The sequence below is a fragment of the Emydura macquarii genome, unplaced genomic scaffold, assembly GCF_026122565.2.
Source record: "Emydura macquarii macquarii isolate MOO-44397 ecotype Brisbane River unplaced genomic scaffold, CSIRO-AGI_Emac_v2 contig_2948, whole genome shotgun sequence".
In the NCBI taxonomy this organism is placed as follows: Eukaryota; Metazoa; Chordata; order Testudines; family Chelidae; genus Emydura; species Emydura macquarii.
The window spans coordinates 5,000,005-5,017,256 of NW_027133085.1; the positions used below are offsets into that span (position 1 = coordinate 5,000,005).

General features: G+C 40.3%; 1 protein-coding gene across 4 annotated transcripts in view; it reads left to right on the forward strand.

The window, feature by feature from the left end:
• The window catches only part of SDHA (succinate dehydrogenase complex flavoprotein subunit A), a 35,776-nt gene extending 24,212 nt beyond the window's left edge, over nucleotides 1-11,564 (forward strand). For 3 of the 4 annotated variants that reach the window (XM_067569905.1, XM_067569904.1, XM_067569906.1), the window contains exons 10-15: nucleotides 937-1,108; nucleotides 3,605-3,723; nucleotides 7,543-7,654; nucleotides 9,100-9,230; nucleotides 9,939-10,052; nucleotides 11,195-11,564. In XM_067569905.1, coding sequence (XP_067426006.1) covers nucleotides 937-1,108; nucleotides 3,605-3,723; nucleotides 7,543-7,654; nucleotides 9,100-9,230; nucleotides 9,939-10,052; nucleotides 11,195-11,281 — 735 coding nt within the window. In that variant the 3' untranslated portion in view covers nucleotides 11,282-11,564. The other variant, XM_067569907.1, reaches the window with a different exon arrangement.
• Nucleotides 11,565-17,252: the final 5,688 nt, after the last annotated feature.

Consider the following 17,252-nt stretch of genomic DNA (forward strand, 5'->3'; position numbering starts at 1 on the left):
GATCAGTATTGTGAAACCATTTTTTCTCTAGTAGAAAGCAAATGTTTGGTTCCTTATAAAATTAGTGTGAACTCAGCATGCTATTAGATTTATACAGACAAGCATGTTAAATTACATAGCCTTAAGAGTAATAATGTTAAAGGAAAACTTACAAAATGTCATAATTTGATTTGTCCTGTAAACAAGTTGTCATAGACGTCTCAGGTTGTTTGAATGGAGATGAAACTCTAGAGACTATGCAAAATATGAAATATATTCTTTCAGCATGCATGAAATCTACAGAATTTCTTTATATTGGCCATGTGAAAGCTTATCCAGATGAGAGTAGTACTGTGTAGTTAAAAATGATTTTATAGCTGGGCTGAAGTATAAATCATTAAGAGCTTAGGTTATGTGAATTATCTGTGCCACTATTGTAATTCCTGCACTAAAATTGGCTACTTCAGTTCACTGTTGTTTAAATGTCAGTTTTAGGGGCAGCCAGTCCCAGCATGAGGCAGAATAAATCTGTGAACGGAATGGTCTGATTTCTTGGTCTAGTTCTTTTTGATCAGTTTTTAAAATAAAAAATATAAAATTCTGCCTTGTGAATGTGGCCTCGCATTATAAAAGGTCAATTTTCTTTCCACTTTGTTTTGAATTTTACTGCAAAAAATATGTTAGTGAACTGTACTACTTTCTCTCACAGATATGGTAGCAAAACATAAGAATCAAACTGTTAATACCATATTCTTTATGTAGCACTTTTCAATTAATAAATTATTCTTATGGAGTACCCCCTTTAAATTTATCACTTACTATTTAGATTTCTTTGACTTCATGCTTTCAAGACAAATAGGTGACATTCAGATACAGTGGCGCTTTGACACTATACCATGCAAATTCGTTTGGAAAATAATTTAAACATGTTGAGTTGAATTCCTTCTGAAATTACAGGTAATTACACATGTGGGTGGCAAAGATCAAGTAGTACCTGGCTTGTATGCTTGTGGTGAAGCAGCCTCTGCATCTGTTCATGGAGCTAATCGACTTGGAGCAAACTCTCTTTTGGACTTGGTGGTGTTTGGTCGTGCGTGTGCTCTTAGTATTGCAGAATCATGCAAGCCTGGTAAGACTCTACAAGTTTATCTTCTTAAATTGTATCAAGATTAATTGATATAAATTCCTGTCCATTAAAAGCTGCTTTGGTACCTCATATGTTTAAATCTTAGCAAGTAATTATAGGGCTGCTAGACAGACTATTAGAAAATTGCAGATGATTTACATTTTTATTAGTGTTATACATAACATAGTCTTACTGACTGTTCAAGAACTCGCCATACTGCATCTAATTGCTGGGAATATAATTCTGCCAAAGGAACTGGAAAGTGTGATTGAGAAGCTTTTCTCCCAAACCAGAAAAATTGAACATTAGTAATGTTATCACAAGTTTTAAGAAACAAGGCCTTGCAGCATACTGCATTTTGAGGTAGAAGATACAGTGCAGACTCATTTTATACTGTTTATTCTTATATTAAACTATTCTCTGATTATAGCATTTGCTGCAGCCTTGCATATACACTGTTATATTTTTAAAATTTAAAGTAACATCCATTCTTTCATGTGCATGTCAGTTTGCAACATAACTGAGAATTTGGAAGGCAATTTATAGGATGACTTAATACCTATATCTCTCCACTGTAACTTCTCTGATTCTACAGTTTGATCTGAAAGCAAATAAGAGCACATTCTAAAACTGTTACTGCAGGTTTTGATTTAAAAATTTCTGATTTTGGGGATCAGGAACACTTTCATTTAGTTTCTTGAAAAAAGGTTAGCACAATGGCCTTTATTTCTGGTTAGTTTACATGTGTAAATATATAAAATAAAAATCCTGTACTAAAACCAGATCTATTAAAGTAGTGGGGTGGGGCTAAAGAGGGTCACATTGGCCAAGCTACAGAAGGAATGTGCACTCAAACTAGGAATCTGAGTTGGATTAGGTTTTTTATTAGAGAAGCTTAATTAATACTAGCTTGGGAGAAGAAATGAGATTTAAACACGATTGAATGGTAGGCTCCCTTCCTATGCTTCCCTAAAATCTGGGACAATATAATAAATCCCAGCCATAAAACTCGGAGCATTAAGATTGAGATTAATTTAAATCATAATAGAACACTTTACATTTGAAAAAATCAAAACAAATATATCTAAATTAAGTCAAGAAATTCCTGTTAGTTTACATGACCAACAGCAACCTTAGCTCTTGCCACTCATCCTCCCTGTTGATAGCTCTCCAGTACAAGCTGAAGCTATTTAGAACTGTAGATGTTTTCTTGAGAATTGTGAATCCACCTACCATCTATAGGCTGGACATCTGACTTTTCCTCACACCTTTCTTGTCAGCAATGATAGCCTTTGCATCTTCTCTATATATGGAATAGAGATGACACGCTATCCTTATCTATCACTTCAGTTTGGGCTGTACCTCTCTCACTCCCTCAGTATGAGTTTGAGACTTCACCTGTCAGATATGTGTTAGAGATCAGTTTGTGCCCTAATGTCCCTAGATGTGGGTCCTGGAATCCACAATAACTTATACACCATGGGAATATGAACTTTAGATCCCCCTTGGAGCCCAATACAGAATGAGAGTGGCTAGATATTTGGCATAGGATGGTATACTTCTGCAGCATTATTGATAAAGCTTGGTTTCCTCTTTGTGACTACAGGTGAGGTGCTCTCTGGCAATATGTGAAGTATTATCAAGGATAGTGTGTCAGAAAAAGCTGGAATTTTTACTGTTACCTTATATCTGAGCTTAATTACCTTAGTTAACATGTTATTTACACTTTAAGTATATTTTCAAACTTACAGTAAAATTAGCACTAATATTTAAACCACTTTCAAGCAGTAAAACACTACATACATGGTAGTATGGAAAGCCAGTTTAGAAATATTTTAGTTCAGCTACACATCCTGGCTTATCTCCTGCCACAAGTTAAAAATGCTATGTTTGACATCACAATTCAATTTAATATGTTGCACTCTTAACGACTCCTTTGTATCTCAGAGTGCTCTGTAAATGTAAATGAACTGAGCATCACCCTCCCCTTACATGAGGTAAATAAGTAGTAGCTGCACTTTACAGATGAGGAGACTGAAGTACAGTACTGACAGGCTGTAACTTGACTGAGGTCACATCTGAAGTTAGTGGCAGAGATGGGAATGGAACACAAGTGATCTGACTTTCTTCTCTCTAGCCACTAAACATGCTTCTAACAAGTTCAAGTGGAGGATAAACATAGGGAATTGATGAATCCCGAAGTCATGTTTTCATATAAACATCCCAAGTAATACAAGGAAAGATATTATATGTGCATACATTCTCTCAATGTAGAAGTGTACTTAATAATTTTCCAGTTACTGTCATCAGCAGCTTTAAAATAAGATGAGTTATCCTTGTCTATCAAGAAACAGTGACAGGCTCTCTTATTTTGATGTATTAAAGGAGCAACTAAAAATAGTTGTTGGCTGCGTAAAATTGCCAGAGGCTGAGGAACATGAAATCTTGATATTATTTAAATAATTTTATAAGAAAACTGAAGATGTTTACCTTTAATAGGAGAACCAGTTCCCACAATTAAACCAAATGCTGGAGAAGAATCTGTTGCAAATCTCGACAAACTACGATTTGCCAATGGAAACATAAGAACATCAGAACTGAGGCTTAATATGCAGAAGGTAAGGGTCTCCGTACCAATGCCTGTAGCAGTGTCTTGAGAGTAAGTTGATATTAAAATGTACTGTAGGTGTTTATGAAAACTGAGTTGACATTTAGTTGAGCTGAAGCTCAAACTTTGGAAAACTTTCTGAATTTATCAAAATCAACCTTTTTTCCACATAAAGATCCTTCTGCTCCAATCACCTGCCCAAAAGAGCATCTTTTTTCCGTTACCTTAGGAATAAGAAATGCCACCTCTTTCCATTTGAAATAGTCATGCCTCTTCTTACCTACTTTTTGTTTGTAATCTTAGATAGTAGACCCCTTTCCAAATGAAATATTTTATATTCACCAAGAAGAATGCTCTATTCTACTTCATGGTCATACTTCATGCTCAGAACCTGATGGCAAATCCTAGAGCTCAGAAGTTCTGAATTGTCATGCATCCATAAGGGGTTTTCTTGTGTGTGCTCATCACTTAGTTTGGACATTCATAGCCCAGAACCTAAACCTGAAGGAAATGCCCAGCTGTAAAAGTGAGATGTAGAAAAGGCGGGTGAGGTTATACCTTTTATTGGACCAACAAAGATATTACCTCACTCACCTTGTGTCTCTAGAATCCTGTGACTGACATGGTGTGACCAAGTCCCACAGGAACAGCGCTCTGGAACCACTCGGGGCGAAGCCAGTCAGGAATCTAGTGCTTGGAGTCTGTTCCCCACACCCCTGTTCCACCCACACACCAGTGCAGCTGCTTCCTGAATCTGGCCTCAGAGCATTCAGCACCCCTGCTCTGCCTGAGCTCCCCTGGGAGTCTCCCTGGACGGGACTCTGGGGAGCTCCTACACGCCCCTGAAGGGGCCATGCATCCCGCCTTGCAGTCAGAAGTGATTCGCAGCCAGCGTGGAAATCAGAAGGGTTTATTAGTTCTCAGGATCATGCATAGAAAGACTTTGTTATTAGATTAATTAGAAGTTACAGCAGCAACCAACTAGGGAGCCTCAAAGTCCATTCTCAGGCCCTGCTCCCAAGCCCCCTTATGAGGAATTGCCTTTCCAGGCAGCTTTCCCCCCTCTAACCCGCCAGCCGTCCCGTGGCCCTCCTCAGTCCTTTCTCTTCTTCCCGGGCAAGGTGTCTACCTCCTTCTTGTCTCCACTGCTGCAACCTGTTGCAGCTGGTTGACCCAGGGCGGGGGGTCCTGGCCCTTGTTTGTGTATGTGTGGATGGGGGAGGCCCATCCACCCTCTAGTGTCCTCTGCAATGATCACACACCTGGGTCCCTTCACCAAAATACATGAGTGACATGGGGGAAACTGAGGCACACACAGCACTCAGAGAAAACCCCAAAAATATCTCCACTTCGTCACATCTCTCCTCCCTTCAAGACCGAACTGAGCAGGGTCACTTCAGCGGGTGAACTGGGGAAGTTCCGGCCTCCCTTTCTGTGACAAAGCATCAGCTATTGTCACTCCCTGATCTGGCCCTGTCCCCCTTTGGACCCAGTCCATGTTTCGACCAGCTGTCCACGAACTCAGGCTTCTTGTCCACCAACCACAGCTTCAGGTCAGGGGGACAGATATCATACAGTTGTTCCAGACCTGTCAGTTCAAATACGTCCTCCCTGCTAACAGCCCCAGCTCCAATGCCACATTTGCATAGGTAATCTCTCATAAGGGTGGTGGTTTCCAGATAGGTCACCCCCCGGGTCTTTCACATGACCTAGAATCTCTTCCGGTATGCCTCAGGGTCAGCTGAAACTTGAGCAGCAGAGCCTCTTTGAACCATTCATAGTCCCCTGTCTCCACCCCGTCCATCCGGCTGAACACTCCTGTGGCTTTTGTATCCAGTAGAGATGTCATCAGCTGTGACACTTGGCTCTGCAGGGTCCATCTGGTTCAAATTACAAGCCTTCGCGAAGGCAGTGAGGTACTCCTCTATATCCCCTCCCTCCTTGAACGAGGCCAGTAATTTAGCATTTATGTGCCCTGCGGAGTTGGCATCTCGGGGACTATTCCCACTCACCACAGGGGGGACCCCCCCCGCCTCTCCTCTCAACCAACTCCAGTTCATGCTACCTCTGTTTCTCCTGTTGTTCTCTTTCATGTTGCCTGTTTCTCTTTCCTCTCTTTTATGTTGCCTCTGCTTCTCTTTTTCCTCTTTCATGCTGCCTCTGCTTTATTTCCAACCGTCTCGCATCCAGGGGGGAGCTTGGCCATAAAGACCCCTGCTGGCTGGGGACATGTATCTTGAGGATGCCTGGCTGCTGCTCCGGCTGCTTCCAGACCCCTTGGAAATCCCATTTGGGTGAGGGTCTGGGTCCTGAGACCAGTGCACTCCTCCAACTGGGCAATAAGCTGTGCCCTGTTGAGCCTTCCACTGTGCAAACCTCTCTTCTCAGCTCTACAAAGTCCTTCTTAAGGAGAAGGTGATACTCCATCTTCCGCTGTTCCCTCTAATGCCCCTTTGTCCTACTGCTCCCACATCACTTACTGCCAGACGCTCTCGTCCACGGGTGCATCCAACTATCATCTGCTAGCACATGTGACGGAATCCCACAGGAACAGTGCTCTGGAACCACTCACACACCAGTGCAGCCACCTCCTGAATCTGGACTCGGAGTGCTCAGCACCCCAGCTCTGCCTGAACTTCCTCTGTGAATCCCCCTGGGAAGGACTCTGGGGAGCTCCTACATGCCCTCAAAGGGGCCATGCACCTCACCTTGCAATCAGCTCTGAGGAGGCATGTATGGTGTAATTTGTCTCATCACATTAAGTCTTATCTTGAGCTCTACTAGAGATTAGCTTAAGACCTAAAGTGTAAGGTTTAATATCCCTTCCAAACTTTTTTAATAACTGGATATTCTTATTATCCATACATATGTCCTGTCCCATTTGGAATCTTGCTGAGTTCTTGGCCTCAGCAATGTCCTGTAGCAGTGAGTTCCGCAGCCTAATTCCATATTGCGTAAAAAAGTATTTGCTCCTTACCTGGTTTGAATACCACCTCTTAATTTAATCATATGCCTTCATTGAATGTTCTTGGTTGTAGCAGAACCTAGTGAGGTGATACTGAATGAAACATAAGGCTGTGTAGACTTTCAAGAACTTTAATTCACCCTAGGTTAAAGGCTACAGACCATTTCATGTCGAACTTGTAGAAAAAGAATTTGCTGGAATTTCACATGCAAGTGTGAGCAAAAATGTTGACAGGGTGATTGATTAATTAAAGTGGAAGCCTTTTTGGAAGTAATTTAGGATCCAGTCATAACATTAACTTGAAGCATTTTAAAGTACTCCTGAAGCTCACTCAGTACAGAATTGACTTCCATCAGGAAAATGACAGTTCTTTTTGTAAGAAAGTTGAGCTCACAGTGATTCAAAAACTTTCATTCATTTAGTCTGGACCACTTTAAAATTCTATGTCACGAAATAATAATTGGAGTTTCCAAATGCATCAAGTCATCTATGAACCCAGTGAGAATGGGGCTGTAGCGAAACTGGTGACCTTTACACCTACCATCAGTATGGTGTTCAGCGATCCAATTTGGTGAATAAAGTGGTGATACTGTTTCCAAACCCTCCCCATGATCCTAGAATAACTGGATTTTTCTATCAGTCTGCCCTGCCCTTCCTTTTGAGTTCCTTTGTAGTCTGCCACAGTGTATTGTGGAATCCTGATGGCTTTCACTGATTTGCAACCATAATGATTAGAAACTTTTTTTAAAAAAGCTTGACATTCTGCAGAAACTGGTGAGGTTACAAAAGAAATTCCAATGTCTTTCTTGAAACTTCTTACAGTTTTTTGGAAGTATGCTATTTCTTAATTTTGGTATGTTGCAGACAATGCAAAGCCATGCTGCAGTGTTCCGGACAGGCTCTGTACTACAGGAAGGCTGTGAAAAACTCAGCCACCTTTATCTTGATTTGGCTGACCTGAAGACATTTGACAGAGGTAATGAGATATCGTTATAGAACACTTACATAATGGCTTGTGTATTTGAGTATTTTCATTGTTACCTGTGGGAATACTTATTTTCCAAATGTGGGGGGGACGGTGTGTGTGTGTGTGTGTATAAATATGTTCTACATTGAGAGGTATTTTCAGCTAAAAAGAAGAGTGAGGTAAAAAAATCAATTGGCTTGAGCTGCAGTTTCAGAAGTAACGTTTTGGTTGTCTTGACCATTGTGAATTTGCATGGAAACGTTTTAAAGAGATTTTGTTAAATGTTTTATAGAATGTGTGTATATTAGAAAAAGTCAGACATTCATGAATGTGAGCTTTTTGTTTTCTACTTTGTGTAACTTAGCTAACTCTTTTCAAATTTGACTATAGAAAGTATCATTCCCTCCCAGAGAACATATGTACCATTTTTCACCACAAATACTCAGAAGGATATTGGAGTCTTCTCAATTTATTATAAATAAATCCTGAAAATGGGTTTTTCATGCAGGTGTCATAACCTGTTCTTATCAATAAAAATGTTCAGATATATATTGATATGAAAAAACAGACATTGCACACACACACATCCAGTTTTGCTGAGCTCTGAGGATTTAAATCTTTCTCTTTATTAAAAAAAAAAAAAAAAAAGACATGAGTTTATTGAACAAAATTACACAACTTAATCGTATGTAAATTCTTTTTCTCCCTTTCCACAACTTGTATCTCTTTCTGTAGTTGCTTTTATAGATGTGCCTTAAACTGAACATTCTGAAGTGGCCCTCTTACAGGCTGTAGTGCTTGCCAAACACCAAGGAGAGGAGAAGCCTGATGTAGAACTTAGAGCCTAGAGATGAATGTCATGATACCAGTACATCTGTGATCCCTGCAATTGGATTGTACAGTGTCCTAAAGAGGTAGCATCTATCCAGCCTGTATGGATAGAGGATACCAGTAATATTCTGCTGGAACAGTTCTTTTGCCCAGCTACCCCCAAGGATTTTTTAAAAAATGACCTTAATTAAATTAGCAACCAAATCTTGTGATATGAAACAAACTGCTTGAGTGTGAGGACAAAATTTGTGTTTTGACTCACGGCATGCAAGATTCCCCCTAGTTTTTGGCGCACACTCAGTCTTGAATAATATGTCTTTTTGACTCAGATAATTGTTTGGTCTCTCAATTGTAATTGTAATTGTCTTTAGTAATTACAGACACATCTCAAAACCACTATATACTTTTGCACAGTTAAACAGGATTGTCAGCTTCTGAAAGATGCAAGACTGGGAGATAGATTTGCAGGCTATGACAGATGTGCTGATAATTGCATAGGGAAACTTGCACTGTGACTACAGTGCTCAGTTTCCTAAGACTCAACAAAAAGGGAAAAATTGATCTGAAGTTTTTCTTATAATTGTTGCTAGAACATTTTTCAAAGCAGTGTAATATCTTGTTAGGTATTGTGTGGAATACTGACTTAGTGGAGACCTTGGAACTGCAAAATTTGATGCTTTGTGCTCTGCAAACTATTTATGGTGCTGAGGCTCGGAAAGAATCTCGTGGTGCTCATGCCAGAGAGGACTACAAGGTGCTTAAGTACTTTAACATGTAGTTTCATTAATATGTTTTTCATACATGGGACCAATTTTTCTTAGCAAACAAGTGTCTCTTGGTCTTAAATGAATTGTACTTGAGTTTGGGGGGTGATTTATTTTTAGTGTGCATTGTTTATTTCTAAAACTCACATAAATTAGATTATTTGAGAGAATTAAAAAAAAAGTGTTCCTGATGTTGGCTTAAAGCTTGTGAAACTGGTTTGTGGTCTGAATTGGGTGAGTAAATCCAAATTATTCTTTCACACCCATTGATCAGTACCTCAGAAACCCGAATCAGCTGGGTAGTGACGTAGTGAAAGCACAGCTCCTACTTGTCCCATTGAATCTTACTGTTAAAATGCTGATAAAGAAAATAGGAACTGCCAGTAGAGAAATGGTCACTGGATACATAAAAAGGATTGAAAACAGTTAAACATTACATGCAGAGAACACTCTAGAATTTCCACAAACTCCGTTACAATCCTACTTAACTTGCTGAAGCACTGCAATAATTTTGACATAACAGCAGGAATTGACATAAAATTTAGTAAAACAGCTTAATCTTCTACTAACAGTGTCAACCTACCTCTGGTATAACAGTATTATAATTGGAAGAGACCTAATTTTGAAAGTAGTTATTAAATGCATTTTCAAAATGCAATTCCTGGTCTATAGCATAATACTTTCTTTTTACTGTTTAGGTAAGGATCGATGAATATGATTTTTCCAAGCCAATCCAGGGGCAACAGAAAAGACCATTTGAAGAGCATTGGAGAAAACACACCCTTTCTTATGTGGATGTCAAGACTGGGAAGGTATGTTGACTGTGGGCTTGGAGGGGATTTTGTCCCATCTTGCTGCTGTCAGTGGGATCTACCATGATTGCTGTGGAAATGAGTTGAAGTTTCTCTATGAAGAAAGTTTCTACCACAGTTTATCTAAATTACAACATTGTACTTCTTGTACGTTTAGTTCTTCATATACTCAAGATGGTATGGGAGCCATTCCTGGGGACCATCACTGAATTGCTGTTAAGCAATTGACTTTGAGTACTTAGAGTAGGAAATGGAATAGTTTTTCAGCTTAGAACAGGCTAGTTCAAAGTTCTTAATATTACCTATTGATAATATATGTTTTTATGCTTGGTAAATTGTTTATGGATTCAAAAAGGAATGGATTCAAAATTTCTGGTCTTACTTTCGATCACCTCAGGAGGCGGTTTGTATCCCTGCACTATGAAGAAGTACTGAGGATCACCTTCCCCTCCAAGGAATTAACTTCACAGCTGAGTCTAGCCATACCAGTGGTTCTCAACCTATTTAGCATTGTGGGCCACATACGCCACTCTCTGTGTTATGTGGGCTGCACCCACACAATATATATATATACTACTTGTATGATCCTGAGAATGTCACATGGGCCTCAGTTGTGTGCTGATTGGGCCGCAAGCAGCTCATCGGTTGAGAACCACTGATCCATAGAGATCATTAATTGACCAGAAGGGTTATTGTTAAGTGACATAAGGCACGCTATTCCCTCAAGGACTGAATATGCCTCCAAATGTTCAAAGACCCTGTTGGTTCAGAAAGCAAAAATGGAACTAGAAATCTTGGGGGACTTTTTATTTGAAACGCTTGATTTTAAAAAATTGCTTTTTAAACTAAAAACATTTTTTTGCTAATTTTTCTCCTTTTTAGTCAACTTTCTAGTTTTAATGCAGTACAAAAATGGAAAAGCAGTTTTTCAGGAAAAAATGTTTTTTCAGGAAACTATTTCTATATTTTCCATAATATTGAATTTTTCGCCAACTTTTTTTTTATGGTATTAGGCCAGTTCCAATTCTTTTTAATTACTGGGATTTAGCAGTAACTGCCAATATTTCCCATCCTGTCTTCTTTTGGATTTGATGCACTTGTTTGCTTGGCCTTAATTAAGACACTGTCTCTTATATTTTTAGGTTACTTTGAAATACAGACCTGTAATTGACAAAACTTTAAATGAAGAAGATTGTGCAACAGTTCCACCTGCTATTCGTTCCTACTAATGATGGTTAGCTATGTAAATCAGCTTATGTAATTATGTATGTTTGTCAGAGCTTTTTGGTATATATGAACATTGAGTTTTCTCTTATTCAGAAAGCTACTGTCCATGTTAGTGATGGTTGAAGAATGCTGTCTAGAGATTTCTCACTGATACTCTGCTCAGTGACTAGCATATCACCATTAAACCGAAGTGCATAAAGCTGTACACTGATTCTTTCATCCCTTTGTCAAAACATTTGAAGTGACCATACAGAACTAATGCATAAATAAAGGAATCTAAAACCATCCTGTGTATTTGTCACAGTATTTAGCTTTTCTTTTTTTTTAAACTTTGGAGCTCTGCACATTGAAATAAACTTAATACATTTATTTTAGTTGTGATCTGTTTGTTTTAAAATGAAACTTAAAACATAAATGGGCTAATCTAATGTGCTCCTTGAGACTTGCATTTCATGATTAGGGGTGAAATTTAAAGTTAAGATTCCAAGACAGTAACTTTGCCCTGTTGCACATTACATATTTATATTATACTTGCTGTGGGAACTGTAACTTTGAATTTCTAGACTTAAGATTTAAAGTATCTATTGTAATGTTGCATTAGTGCACTGTAGGACTTTTAAAATTATTATTATTTGAAGAAAACTGATTATTTTACTACAAGGCAAATCGTTGCCTTTGAGCAAATATCCTCCACTCAAAAGTAGACTGAATAAACCGAATATATTCTTATCAAGGCAAAACCATTGGGAAAATTAAGGATTTACGGAATATTTCTATATGGTGTACCTTACTCCTTGTGAGGATGGATAAATTAGAGTGAATTCCCTAGAAAGGGACTTCTTTCTTCTTTCCTACCAAGAAATAAACAAAAGATCGGATTTACAGAATAGGGTTCTTTATAGCTTTAACATTGTGTCAGTGTAAAATGAAAAGGATACATTACAGAATTTCCTTGGTGTGCGCATACATCTTGTCTGCTAATGTGGGTGGGAACAACAAACATGAATATTGTAATTAAATACTGTTATGTATTGGGTATTTGCATGAATCTGTTAACTGATAAAAGGACAGCAGCACAATTATGTAATCCTCTAACTTTGAGTCATCATGATATGCTCCTTTACTCTTGATGAATGTTCCTGTATCTTCTCAGATGCTTAGTGTGATGTTTCCCTACTTTCTAGTAATATTATATACATTTCAGTCTTTGGTTTTTAATATTTTTGAAAATTTGCATTTTGTTGCTCTGAGTTTGAACTGGAATTAGAAATGTTGAAGCAATATGCTTGCACCCAAAAATCAAGGTTAGGAGCAAGGCTGCCTCAGATTGGGGGTGGTAGAAGAGTTTGTCCTGGGCCCCCCATTTGAGAGGACACCAAACCAAGAGGCATTACAACCTGACCACTGAGCTTGCAGTCCCATTCACTCAAATTTGGCCCAGCTACGACTGTCATGACAGAGGGGTTGGCATGATGATCATGCCTCGAGCAAGCAGCCAGGTCAAGCCCTGCAGCACAGCTGCTACTGCTGCATGGTGAGCTCATTTTCAAACTACCACCCCAGACCTTCCCCAATGGTAATATTTTTGGAAGGGTGATGAGCCTCACTTTCAGATTTTGCTTCAGTCCCCCAAAAACCTTTTGTGGCCGGGATGGGGGAGGCAGAATGTGAGAGTACTGACAATGCAGCATAATCCCCTTTATGCCATGCAGGCTCTCCAGTAGAATTCTGGAGTTAAATAGGGTGGAGTGGGTCACTTGCTCTGGAGGTTCTTTACTCTCTAGGCCTCCCATCGTCACCCCCCCCAAAAAAAAAACTATGGCAGAGTGCCCATATCTCTTCTGCTTCCCCCTTCTGTATGTTGGGAACACCACTTCCACTCTGAAGGCGGTTCAGGGATTATAGCATGTCAGAGCATGGGGAGCACATATAGCAAAATAAGGAGGCAAGGAATCACCTGACAGGGTGATTTGGTGGAACTTTCACCTTCTTCCATTACGAAGGAGAGGGTCAAACTAGCCACTGGATTGAAGAATGCTGTAAGTCCAATTAAAACTCATAGAATTGTTAAAATGATTGTCCACATGGATTCTGCTCATGGTGCCCATGTGTATGTGGAATCAAGCTCTTTTGGCCAACAGTATTTGTTGGTTCAACGCCTGCACCCTAGCTGATCTCATGCTTCTCTTCCCTGCCACCCTCAGTGCATAAGGTATGGCGCTGGCCCAACCATCCCTCAATTCTTTCTTGCTTGTGAAAGTGAGATAGAACCCCTGAAGTGTATATCTTTTTCTCTGCACTGTGGTAGTACTCTTACTATGTAGTAACTAAGTATAGTTAAGTAATTAGTGTCTATTGGCTTAAAAAAAGAACCCACAATTTTTTCACTTAGGGGCCCTGGTACTCATTGCCATATATACCAGTTGTTAGGGCTCCCTCACCCTGTCCCCTCTCAGTTCCCAGACACCGTTTGCTGGAAAGCAACAGTCCAGAGTCTAATCCGCAGGCACTTCGCAAATGGTTTATTGGGGTTATGCTGACATTTTTTCTACATGCTGATAGTTTCCTTCCCCCCCACCAATCCTAATTCCATATACCCATAGAACTCCCTCTGTCCCTAACCATGGTTCCATATGCTGACCAAATCCCTTCTCCCCCTCCTTCCTGCTAGCCTTAATTATACCTGTAGTCCCCCCCAAACCCTCAGACTACCCCTTTCAATATATGGTCATTCTGTTTTGGGGGGGCCTGGGGCCTTTGATACAACCCCATTTGTATCCCATGGGAGGGGCAGAGAGCAGTGTCACATCTTGGCCATGGTCAGTTTTATGGCCCTATGTTTGTTTCTTTATGACCCCTCCCTTCACCTTCCCTAGATTTCCCAGCCACTTGCTTGGCCTTGCTGTGGCATCTGGCTTGAAGAGATAGTCAGAGCTTTTCCTCACTTGTGCATTCATATATCACACCTTCACTATGCCTTGAAACATTTGAACTGTATCCCTTATTTTTTCACTATAATGAAGAAAAACCCATTTAATTGTAGACAGGCAAGAGGAACATACTATATCTTTGTTCTTTGCTAACGTGTAGCTCAGAGACTTTGACTTTCAGGCAGGCCCAAAATCCCCTCTCAGGCAAATACACAGGCCTAAATACTTATATAAACTTACATTATATAGTTATACCCTAACACCAGTCATCTCGGAACTGTGTTTGATATTGGCTATCTTGATACTTAAAGCGTACATGGTATTGAATGACTTATCTGTGGGGTTGGTACTGGACTCACTTCTCGAGAGATTGAAGGTGGTGATATCCAAACCACTACCTTCAGAATTATTGGTATATTAAGTAGGTGTCCCCAGTACTGACCTTTCTTCATTAGAGTCACGGCACCTTGGATAGACTGGCTCCTCCCTTGGAGAAAGTGTGTTCCGTCTCTCAGACACAGCAGGGACTCACTTCCCACCCATCCACCTTCTGACTACCTGAGTAACACAGTGGGAGTTGAGAAGGGATTCTTGAGAGACTTCCATGAGGTAGCAAGAAGAGACCTAGGACTCACAGGGAACATTCCTCCTCATACTCAACCATATGTCCCCCCAACCTAAGTATTAATCTCCCTACCAACTGATACTATGGGATGCTCTGGAGTACTGGTTCTCAACCTTTTTTCATTTGTGGACCCCTATAATATTTCAAATGGAGGTGCAGACTCCTTTGGAAATTTTGAATGGAGATGTGGACTCCTTTGGAAATCTATTGTCTATATATATAGTTGAATTCTGTTCTGTCAGTTTTCAATCTAAACCTTTCATAGGCCCCTTAGACGTGGTTGAGTACCACTGCTCGTGAGTATGCAACTGTATTCTAAAAAGACTTCTTCATCTAATGTCTCCAAGGCTAGAGCCCCCTTCTCAAACAAGCAGTATGGGACATCCCAGCCAGGTCAACTTTCTGCAGCCTCAGATACTGGAGAAGGCATGAATATGAGCAGCAGATGCAAAGGCCCATGATGTAATCTCTTCATCCTCCCCAAATGAATCCTTCCAAGTCTGCCTCAGTGGATGACTTCAAGGTGTTTTAGGACCTCATTAGGTGCATTACAGATTCTGGATATACCAGCAGAAGTGGTTCATGAGAAACCACAAACTGGAACATTTTACACCTTTCCACACCAGGTAGGCTCACCATGGCCATAAATGAGGGACTTTTGGAGCCTCCAAGAGACTTTATGGCACACAGCAGCATCCATTGCAGCCACATCAATACAATCTGAAAGAAGGTGCCTGGTCCCTTTCAGGCAATTTGAATATTTGTATTCTTACCCAATATTAGGTTTGGCTCACAGTGGCCTCTTATGTCCACACTGAAAGAGAAGGATCCAGAGAAAGTAGACCTCTTGGTGTAAAGTATACTCATTAGCCACAGCTGGCTAATTATCAGGCTTCCACTCTAAGTATGTTTACTTACAAGATATATAGTTTCAATTTGTAGACAAGATTGCTACAAAAACATCAAGACAAGACAAGACAAGAACATAAAGAGGAGATGAAGGCCATTATGACAGAGGGACAACTGATTGTCCACACTTACAGGTTGTGCTGGACGTGTCTGACACTGTGGTATGTACTATGGCCACATCGACAATGAACACTTCCTGACTTTAGTTCTCAGGAATCCCCGGGGGTGGGTTCAAACTTCAATCAAGGATGTTCCATTTGAGAGCACTGAACTTCTGAATTCTAGGACAGATGAGGCCCTCTGTCTTTAAAAGACTTGAGGGTGATGCTACATTCTTTGGGCCTCTACGTTTGAACCGCAAGGGAAAAAGCAAGCATGTCAACACTCTTCCTTCAGGCAGTGTTCCTGCCCAACATTATGAGCCCCAGATGATTTTGTAGCCACCAAGAAAGAAACAGATTCCAGAGACAACCCTTTGCCTCTTCCACTGCTTCCCCCATACGCTGGGACTTCCACTAGGCAGAAGGTCTGCTGCTAATGTTGTGAGCCTGATAGAACCTTCTGAGGATCTTTTTCTTTCTACAGCATGCCCCATGGCAACCACCTTTTTTTTAAATGGGAAGCTTGAATTTTGAACACCATGGACTGGTGGGTCCTGGAGTCTATCCCTTACCCATCCCTTTTCAGGGACCCTTCTCATAAGATATTGTTAAAGCAAGAAGTGGACTCCCTTTTATAATTTAGAGCAGTGTATGTGGTATCCTCAGAACTCAGGTGCAGGAGATTTTATTCCCATTATTTTTTCACTCCAAAGAGGAGAGTTGGTGGCCGATCCTACACCTTTTTACATCTCAGCAAATTTATCTGTCATTTCAAGTTCAGGATGGTGACTCTGGCCTCCATAATTCCTTTGTTAGATCTTCAAGATTGGTTCATGGCTCTTAACCTGAATGATGCCTATTTCCACATATCCGTTCATCCAGATCACAGGAAATACCTCATATTCCTGGCAAGAGCATGTCACTAGTAGTACAAGGTCCTGTCCTCTTGTGTTTTCACAGCATTAAGGGTATTCACCAAATGCTTTGCAGTCATGGCATCTCATCTAAGGAGACAAAGAATCAAGGTCTAACAATACCTCAAAGAGTGGCTAATTTGAGGAAGATCACCTCAACAGGGTAAACAACTCAAGTAACCTGAAAGCCCTTTGCCTCTGCTGGGCCTGATAGTGAACAGAAAAATCTACATTGACTACAGAGTTCCTAGAAGCACTGCTGGACTCCACGTCAGCAAGAGCTCACCTTCCATAAGAGAGATTCTAAACAGATCTCATCAACCAACTTCTCAAGATCATCCAAGAACATCAGTGAGAACATATCTCTGACTTCTGGAACATGATCTCATGCACCTATGTGATGTAAATTGGCAGATTTCACTTACGCTCCATAGAAGGATGGTTGAAATTGGTGTATCTAGACACTGCATGGACATGATGGTCACAGTCCCACA